General features: G+C 39.9%; 1 protein-coding gene across 1 annotated transcript in view; it reads right to left on the bottom strand.

Annotated features, from left to right (window-relative positions):
• Positions 1–2,877: 2,877 nt before the first annotated feature.
• Positions 2,878–9,589, bottom strand: part of noc3l (NOC3-like DNA replication regulator) — a 22,535-nt gene continuing 15,823 nt past the window's right edge. The window contains exons 12-19 of the mRNA XM_015398114.1: positions 8,125–8,225; positions 7,984–8,047; positions 5,795–5,866; positions 5,526–5,707; positions 5,276–5,404; positions 3,733–3,830; positions 3,517–3,601; positions 2,878–3,413 (exon numbers count right to left, since the gene is read on the bottom strand). Of these exons, the coding sequence (XP_015253600.1) occupies positions 3,300–3,413; positions 3,517–3,601; positions 3,733–3,830; positions 5,276–5,404; positions 5,526–5,707; positions 5,795–5,866; positions 7,984–8,047; positions 8,125–8,225 (845 nt within the window). The 3' untranslated portion in view covers positions 2,878–3,299. The remainder of the gene's footprint in view (positions 3,414–3,516; positions 3,602–3,732; positions 3,831–5,275; positions 5,405–5,525; positions 5,708–5,794; positions 5,867–7,983; positions 8,048–8,124; positions 8,226–9,589) is intronic.

Raw genomic sequence — 9,589 nt, 5'->3', positions numbered from 1 at the left:
GTCAGACATTAAACATTCCCATCACATCCATAAATCCTACAAGGGAATCAGAACCGAACTCTGGAGACGTGTAATCCTGACTAATCATTTGAATGTTGGGTTTGTACAGAGTGGGTGATAAAGATGACCTCAGGGCCAGATGTTTACATTTGTTTTATATTAAAAATAAGTCTTATTGAATCCCAAAGGGACAGTAAATTCTGTTGCAGTTTAGTTTCTTTAAATAGCATTTGAAGAAACTATAAGTGCTGTTAGAGATGCTGTTGGATGTGGGCAGGAAGGATCTCCTGTCTTGAAACGTTCAGGCTTTTCCTTTTATGAAAAATCCTCCTTTGCCCAATCATCTCTAAAGGCCACCGTAGACCCGTTAACAGAACAAGCCTTTGGACGGGGCTTTCAAAGATAAATAGATCTAACAGGATGCCCTCTCTCCACTGGCCAGATCCTCAGGAAATTGCTTTTGCACACAGTACTTAACAATGGCCAGTTCATCCTGCTCCAAGGGTTCCGCTTTGGGCGGCTTAGTCATAGCAGTTCTTTTAAACTCTTTCCTCTCTGCTTTCACTGAGGCTTTAGGCCGTCAGCCTGTGCCACGATCAATGCTTTGCAATGTTTTAGATTTTTGTTATAAGGATTTGTATGAACATGTTTTTCTATAATCTTTTTCGCCGCTGTAAACACCAGAATTTCCCCATTGTGGGACAAAGAAGGAATTTTCTTCTCTATTCTATTTTAGATAAAGCACCGCTGATCTACTGTATAGTAGCTGCTGTTGGTCTGAGGCAAATTTGATGTTGAATTATTGAAAAAAGATTGCTTTAGTAAAGCTCACAGAAGTACGGAAGAGGATTACGGCCACTGAAAAAAAAAAAAAGTAAACTGATTTTTCGATTTTATTTCAGTTTAACATGGGAAAAAAGTCAGAATTCTGAGAAGAAAGTCAGAATTCTGAGAAAAAAGTCAGAATTCTGAGATTAAAGTCAGAATTCTGACTTTTTTCCCATACTGTAGTGAAATAAAAAAATTTTAAAAATCAGTTAACTTTTTTTATTTTTTTCAGTGGCCCTAATCCTCTTCCGTAAGGAAGGCTTGATGTTTAAGGCCTGTCAATGTAAATATTAATACCAGCTTTCAGGGTCTAACATGAAATAGTGGCGATTAATTTTGGTTATTTATTCTTTCAAGAGAATTCAAACTCAACCACACTGTATTCCCCAGAAAACTCAACCGGAAATAAAATAATTGCCAGAAAAAGTTTAAAATATTAACTTTATTAAATAAAGCTTAAGGGTCATTCACAATTTTCACAAGTGAACAAGTGTGTGTGTGTGTGTGTGTGTGGGGTGTGGGGGGGTGTGGGGGGGGTTTTCAATGACTACCTTTTCAAGTTATTATAATACATTTTACTGAACTTGGACATTGAAACTGATGTTCATGTAGATGTTTTATGTTACGGTTTATTTATTTTGAGAATGTTTTAATTAAGCAAGTTTATAAGGTTCAGCAATTTCACCTTAAAATAGACATGCATGTTCATCTTTTAGCACCAGTATCAAATTAAGCAGAATGTGAAAGTGAAGGTTGCTGATTGGTGGAGCTGGTCGGCTGTTATATGCTGGTCGGAGCTTGAAGCTTTCTTTCTGAAATGGGTTTTGGTACGATGACTTCATTTTCATAATTTTTAAAAACTTTATTCTCATAATTTAAAGACTTTATTCTTGTAATATTACGACTTTATTCTCATGTTATGACTTTCTTGTATTTAAAAAACAAAATCTTTATACACAGTCTAATACTCAGTCGTAGTTCAAAGGTTCTGTGCAACCTGCAGTAAAATAGGGAAGGCAGAAATAAAATGAAAAATTGTGCACTGCCCGAATGAACAAGGTCATCTAAAGAGTATTTTGTACATTTGTTAAAATGTTGAAAACTGTAAATGACCCCTCACACAAACTGTAAAAGTATTCTGTTTAATAATGTGAAACAAAAATAGAATCAGTTTAAGAATAATGAATTCAATTCTTTATAAAACTGGACATGACCTGAGCTGACACATTCACAGTGAGATATTATGTAGATGAACCACGACTCCACCAGAGGAGGAAGGTAAATAAAAAAAAAAAACCCGCCTGCCAGCAGGTCCAAGTCAGCCTTGTCTGGGTTAGTTAGAGAGAGGAAGACCGCACCGGATCAGAAGAGTTACGGCTATCGCCCAGAGAGAAAGAAACTCAATAAATGTATGGAGCTAAATCTGGGCCATAAAGTTTGTTCAAAAACAAAAACAGTTTTGAAGCTGAACAAAAACAAAGGAGTTTTGAACTAAACTAAACTAAGTTCTACAAGTTAAAATTGTAATTAAATGTCAGAAACTACTTTTCAGATTCAAGTTATTAGTTTGTTTCTTTTTTGTGTCACCTGGCAATATTTTATTCAGACATCAATAATTAGTAATTAGTCCACACTCAACTCAGTTTTTCCCAGTTTCAATTTTTTTTCAGTAAAAAGAAATTTAAAAACTTTATGGCCCCAATTTAGCTACAAACACAGAGGAGAGCAAAAGTGTGGGCTGCTCAGTGTAGCACTGGGTAGCACTGCTTCCTTGCAGCAAGAGGGGTTCCGGGTTCGATTCGCGGCCCGGGGTCTTTCTGCATGTTCTCCCTGAGCATGTGTGGGTTGTCTCGGGGTACTCCAGCTTCCTCACATGGTCAAAACCCCGACTGTTAGGTTCATTGGCTTCTCTAGATTCTCCTTAGGTGTGAGTGTGTGTGTAAATGGTTGTTTGTCCTGTTTGTCTCTGTGTTGCCCTGTGATGGACTGCCGACCTGTCCAGGGTGTTACCCCGCCTCTCACCCATAGACAGCTGGAGATAGGCACCAGCACCCCAGCAGGGATAAAGCGTGATGGAAAATGCACAGATTAAAAGTTTTTTCAAACATCTGTAAAATTTTACATCTTTTTTGTCTCAAATACATTTATTTTTTTACCAGTTCAAAGACATTTTTCTGAACAAACTTTATGGCCCCAATTTAGCTCCATAGGGCAACAGGAGTGTCTAAAACAAGCTGCAAGAAACCAGCTGAAGTAATGGAAGCCAAATGGGAATTATTGATGGAACTTTCCACCCTGATGAAAAGCAGTAAAAAGTGAAAAAATGCAGCAAATAATAGTCCAGAGCAGGTAAAGCATCAGGCTGGCAGGTCCTTCAGCTTATTCCTGCTGTCTGACAAACATATCAGACTGCCTGCCTCTGGTCACCATCCAGCAGGAGCCTCCCTGTGAGGCGGGGGGCTTGGTGTGTGTCAGTGCCGTGCTTTAGCAAAGTCCAGTTTTGTGTCCTCTGACATTTTTAAGATGCAATCTACTTGTTTCTGCAGCTCGTCGTCCAGCAGCGATGCTCCAACCACAAACTTATCCTGAATAAAAAGAAATCGACCCAGCGTGATGAAAACACATATTAACATTTTACATAAAATACAGGTAAAAGCAAACCTGGATAACTGAGCAGGATTTACGCACCTTTTTCTTTGAGGGAGGCGAAGCCACAGCAGGGTTAAAGGTCATGTCTTTGACGCTGTAGTCTGCAAACAGGTCCATTGGAGACCTGAACGAGTGAAAACATCTTTGCTAAGCCTGAGCTGATGACACACTGCTAATGATGAGTGCAACTTTAAAGTACACCCACCTCCGATTGTAATTTAAGGTTTATTGTTTATTAATATGTTTTATTTGTACCTGCGGCAGAGCTCCAGGCTGAGCGCTCCTGAGCCGTCACTGGGAGCTCCCCGACTCAAATGACGTGCAAAAAGCTGAACAACTGGGTGGAAATGTCTCTGAAAATACAGCAGGCCAAACATTTTCAGGTCAGACTCGTGTGTAAAGTTAGAAACCTGCAGCAAGTTTGTATTCATTCATCTTTGCCCTTTGGGCAAGTGACAATTTTTACTTGCCCAGTATAATGCTTGATAAATATAGTTCCTAAGATTCATTTTCGTATATATATATCAATGAAACATGTTTGTTTTTTAAATGTTTTTTGTAACTCAGTAAGTTTCCAGGTTCCTGGTGTGTTTATGCATGCGTCAGATAGTGAACTCAAGCCTACCGTACATTACCGTGTTAACATGCTTTTCAATCCTTCCTGCACATTCTTTTCCAACTAAACTTTGCTTTAAACTGTTGTGAAAAATATAAATTGTAATGTTAAAAATCTAAAAAAGACTTGACAGGTTAAAAACTTAAGATAAATCACAAGTCAAGTCAATGTCACAAATGAATAACTTTTATTTTAGAGTCACAGTATGTTTATAGAAGATAATACTATTAATATAATGTGACTTTTCTAGAGAATCATTATACATAGTTATTTTATTCAGGGTTTCCACAGTCTGACATCATTTCAGAATTCCCTGACTTTTAACTGACTCAGGATTAGTTTTCTAAGACAAAATAAATGCAGCCGTTTGTCATTTGGTAAACAGTAGTGTATAGGATAGGAAATCCTATACACTACTGTTTATGCTCTAAATGACTTTGTTTCGAGTAAATTCTGGATGCTACCCACTCAGGACACTTGGAATACATTGGACGAGCAGTATGGAGGAATATTGACACGTTTTTTGTGGACTTTTATGGACCTTTCTGCTTCGGGCGCCATAGACCTCCATTATTTGAATGTCAGCAGACAGCAAGAAGCCTCCCAGATCTCCAGATGCATTTGAGATATCAAAAAAGTACTCCAGAGTGTTGTTCAGCATGGGGGTGAGTAGAAAATGAAGGCTAATCATGTTTTGGGTGTACTATTCCTTTAAGAACCAGCAACAGATACCCTATAGAATCATTCTATTACCCCTTAAAGGCAGAGAAATACTGCAGGTATAAACCACAGCGGTCACACCTGGTTCCTTTAAAGCCTACTGCTCATTTTCTTCTACTGGATTTATCCTCTTTGAATTCTAATGGGTTTGAATTTGCTTCTTCTGACTTAATAAAGTCAGAGGAAGCGCTTCACAACTACAGTAAATCATTAACCCAGCCACTCGCTGATGGTGGTGAGCCACATTCCAGCCACAGCTGCAGCAACACCGGGCCATCTGAGCACCATCAGCAGGAGAAGAACCTTAACCAAGAACAAAATGAAGACGGGAAGAACAGGGTCTCCACTTTGCAACCCACTGCTCACTCTGGGCCGTCCGACAGCATTTCAACCAATGCTGTGAGCAGCTGTGGCTTTCTGAATGTAAGTTTGAGCCCAACAGGAACCCTGGCGTGGACGTACCTGAAGTGGGTGGAGCTCCCAGAGTGCAGAGTTCTGAGCGTTGCAATGCTCAGGTTCGTCCAGCTCTGGTAGGTAAAACCCGCTGCCCTGAATCTCGTTATCCAAAAGAAAGTCGCACTTGGGGAACGCCTGTGACATGATAACACAGCAGAATGAGGGACGACTAAAAGGCTGGAGCAGAGCAGTGATTTATTCAAGTATTTAAAAGAAATAAAAACAGACGCTCACTTAAATGATCAAACAAACTCACGTGCATAGTGGCTCGGTTTGCTGCAAGGATTCCAACGCTGGCGTTGGGCAGGACATGCAGACTGAGCGTGCTCAGACGTTTGACGAAGGCCATGGCCCTCTGGAGGGTCACCTGCTTCCTGCGGCGGGTCAACATAGCGTCCAGACACCGTAGCAAAATGGTGACGTCATCATTGGGAGCCCCTGAGACAGCCAGAGAATAAAGGTAACGCCACTGACTCCTGAGGTGGAAGGTCTAAACTGGTAGCTTTATGAGAACTTAGAAAGCACCTGCATGAAGATGCATCAGAATCCTGTAAAGCTGAGAGTAGAAGTTCAGAGGGTCGATGTTCAGGGCTTCACCTGATGCACAGAAACAGCTGAATTTAGATGCCACTGGACTGTAACTGAAACACCACTGAAACCTACAAACAAGTCAGAAACCTTCAAACAGGACAGAAGGTGAACATGAGACATAGGCTACGTTAACACTGCAGCCTGAAGTCACCCAAATCCAATTTTTTGGCCCACATGCGACCTGATCTGATCTTTTCATGGCAGTCTGAACAACACAGATCTGATTTTTCCAATGCGACCCAGACCGCTTGGCTCTGTGGTCCTGAATCCGATACGAATCTGATCTTTTAAAATGCGACCTGTGTCTGAACGGCCAGGACAGATTCATCCGACCTGAACGTCATTAATACCCAACAAACATCACTATTATGCAGAAGTGGCAAGAAAATCAACCAACAAAGGGGATGATGATGCGGAGAGCAGTATTTATGTTTAACCTTATTGAAAAGATTGTGTTTTTATGGTTGGAAAACACCGATAGATGCATGCCGGTGTAGGTACCAGATTGACTCGGGCTGCCAGATTGACTCGGGGGCCTGCGCCTTTTGATGACGTCATAATATGGCAACTCCGCCCGTCACTATATGGCAACGCCGCTCGTAACGATATGGCAATAATATTACAAGTTTATTTTTTGTATCCCTTTAGCTTCATTCTCCTGAATTTATTCTCGTTACAAATGCAGACCGCGGGCTCAATGTAGTTTGTTTGAGTGGCGTTGCCATAATGTGACGTCATCAGGAGGCGCAAGGCCCATGGCGAATTCGGTGACGTCATCGGAAGGCGCAGGGACCATGGAGAATTTCTTCGTAAAATTGTCCGTTTACAAACTGCAATCCCGCTTTCGAATAAAACCTACACCCCGCTATAATTACTTTAGTAAGCTGTCCAGACCAATCAAAATGTTTTGCGCAATTGTGCAAACGTTAAAACAATTATGTATTGTGACGTCATGACTCGGGGGCGCAGGCCCCCCGAGTCAATCTGGCAGCCCGAGTCAATCTGGTACCTACACCAGCACGACCATCCATGTTTACTTCCAGAAAAAAAGAGCACGCTGGCCTAGGCTGTGACGTCCTCTACTGCACATGCGGGACACTTGCGGTGTATTAATGCTGTTCACACAGGAGATCACATACAAGTCGTTTTCTCTCCTGCCCTCCGGCAGGCGGTTCAGGTGCCTCCGGACCAGAACCAGCAGACTAAAGAACAGCTTTTTCCCCAGAGCTGTCTGTTTACTGAACTCTAACCCTCACTGATGGTCTCTACTCTCCTTCCTCACACCTACCACCATTTGGCTATTCTGTTTTTTTACAAGACTGTAAAGTTCACCTGCACTCCTGACTGTTACTATTGTAACAACTGTTTACATGCATCTTGCATTACTCACCTCCGACTGCTTATATTTTCACTGCCAACTGTTTATTCACATAACCAATTGTTTACATTTACATCTGCAATAACGTACTTTAACTGTAATATGCAATTACTTTCCACTGCACTTTAATTTAGATAGCTTCTGTCTTTAATAATTCATTTTATAGTAAAACCCATCTGTATATTATGCTATTGTACATAACTGTAAAAACCTTTTTTTAATAGTAATATCTATCCGTATATTATATTCGGTACATATCCAGCAGTAAATTTAGTTCATAACACTAGTGATCTATATATTATATTCATTATTTATAATAGTATTCATCTCTATACTTATTCAGTAGAAATACCCACGTCCTGTATTTATGGAACCATTATTTATCCTGCACTTGCTGCTTTTGCACTTCTGGTTAGACCTAAACTGCATTCCATTGCCTTGTTCCTGTACCTGTGTAATGACAATAAAGTTGAATCTAATGTAATCTAATCTAATTTGATCTTATCTAATATATTTGGAAATATGAACGGCAACGGCAAAAAAAAATCGGATTTCGCAAAAAAATCGGAACTGAGCATCAAGGCCTGCAGTGTGAACGTAGCCATTATCCTTCTGCTCCCGTTATCGACTGCACCAGCGTCGTTACAATAGGTCATTGTTTAAGTAAAATCAGGCAGAAGAAGCTGAATAAACAGCATTCAGCTGTAGGACAGCCTTTCTAAGTTCTGATCACGAACAGCCTGACCTTGTCCAGAAAGGATGGTGAAGACTGTCTGGATGCAGTGTAGACTCTCCCGATTGGTCAGATCCTGCACAGCCCAATGATCAAACAATCAGCTGATGATGCAGAACACAGCGTTCAGTTGGCTTCATGCTAAATACTCACTCCGGATTGGATGAGGTTCTGCAGCACTTTCAGCAGATCATCAAAGAACTCCAGGTTGATCAGGTGAGCAAAACTGGAAGGGAATAAAATCACGGTCATGACTACAGAAGCACGACGGCATCAGAGCCACGCAGCAAACAGATTCAAGCCCCGTCCTCTAGGGGCCGCTCTCCTGCAAATTTTACATTTTTTATTTTTATTTTGCTTCAAACGCACCTGATTCAGGCAAATTATGGTTTTTGTTTTTAATGAAACATGTTTCTGCCTTATTTTGAACAAATATCATAAATCCCTAACTAATATTACATTATAAGGATTAACTTCTTACATAATAAAATACAATATTATGGAAGAATAAAGCCAACAAATGTCATCTAATTTATTAGTAAAATTTAAACTTCATAGCTGATAACTGGGCCTTACAAGAATATTTTTTTTTTTTTTACATTTTAGCTGGATTTACTGTTACATCCTTCTTGCCCCTGCTCATGTTTTATGCATTCAACCCATTATTTTATTTATTAAATTATTCATGATTGTAATTTCAATTTTAAATCCCACTCATGTTGACTGGTCTCTGACAAGTTAAATCTCCTTATTTTGCCAAAGAAACTTATTTTTGGTGTAAAATGTTTTTTGTCATCTCTATATTCTGTCATTATTATTATATTTATTTTTTTGTTTGCTTTATTTTTCCAGCTCTTTTTTACTGTCATTACACTGTCATAAGTACAGCGCAATGAAATTCCTGCTCTGCATTAACCCCTCCCCTTAGGGAGCACTGGGCTGCCATTGTGCGGCGCCCGGGCAGCAGTGTGGGGTTAAGGGTTTTTGCTCAGGGACCCAGAGTGGAAGTGGGTTTTTACCTCACATTCTCTGGATTCCAAGCTCTATGCGCTAACCACTAGGCCACCACTCCCCCCATTTAACTTAATATTTAATTTCCATTTTGGTTAAATTAAGTATTTTTGAACTGAATTGAAATGCTCACTTTGATGATTCGTTTGTTCCCTTTTTTCCATGGTGGATCATATTTTCTACATTCTATTGATCAGGATTTTTTAATCTGCTGCCCTCACCCTGAACTCTGAGCTGACTTCACTCAGTTGTTAGCTTTTCAGAAATCATGAATATATCAACAAACCGGATCAGTTGACTCTGATCAAATCCGTATATGGTTCGTTCTTTGGTAACGAAAAAACAAAACAAATGAAAATAAAATACAGTTTTTGTTTTAATATGTAGCGGTACCGGAATGAAGTAAGTTGCCAAAGAAAAATCATTTACAGTGGATGAAGATGGCATCAAAACAAACCATTTCTAAACAAAAGGCAGTGGCTGCACTTGAACAGTTTCCTGCATTGATTATCGAACTTTTTGGGAGAGGAAAAACACACTCTGAAATCAGTGATGCTTTGAGCCGCTATGGAGCTCCACATTACTTGTTTCCATTTTGGTAGTGCTA

This window comes from Cyprinodon variegatus, unplaced genomic scaffold (assembly GCF_000732505.1).
Source record: "Cyprinodon variegatus isolate N-32 unplaced genomic scaffold, C_variegatus-1.0 Scaffold912, whole genome shotgun sequence".
Lineage (NCBI taxonomy): Eukaryota > Metazoa > Chordata > Actinopteri > Cyprinodontiformes > Cyprinodontidae > Cyprinodon > Cyprinodon variegatus.
The sequence above is the reverse complement of the archived record's forward strand: the minus strand, read 5'-3'. Positions and strand labels throughout refer to the sequence as shown.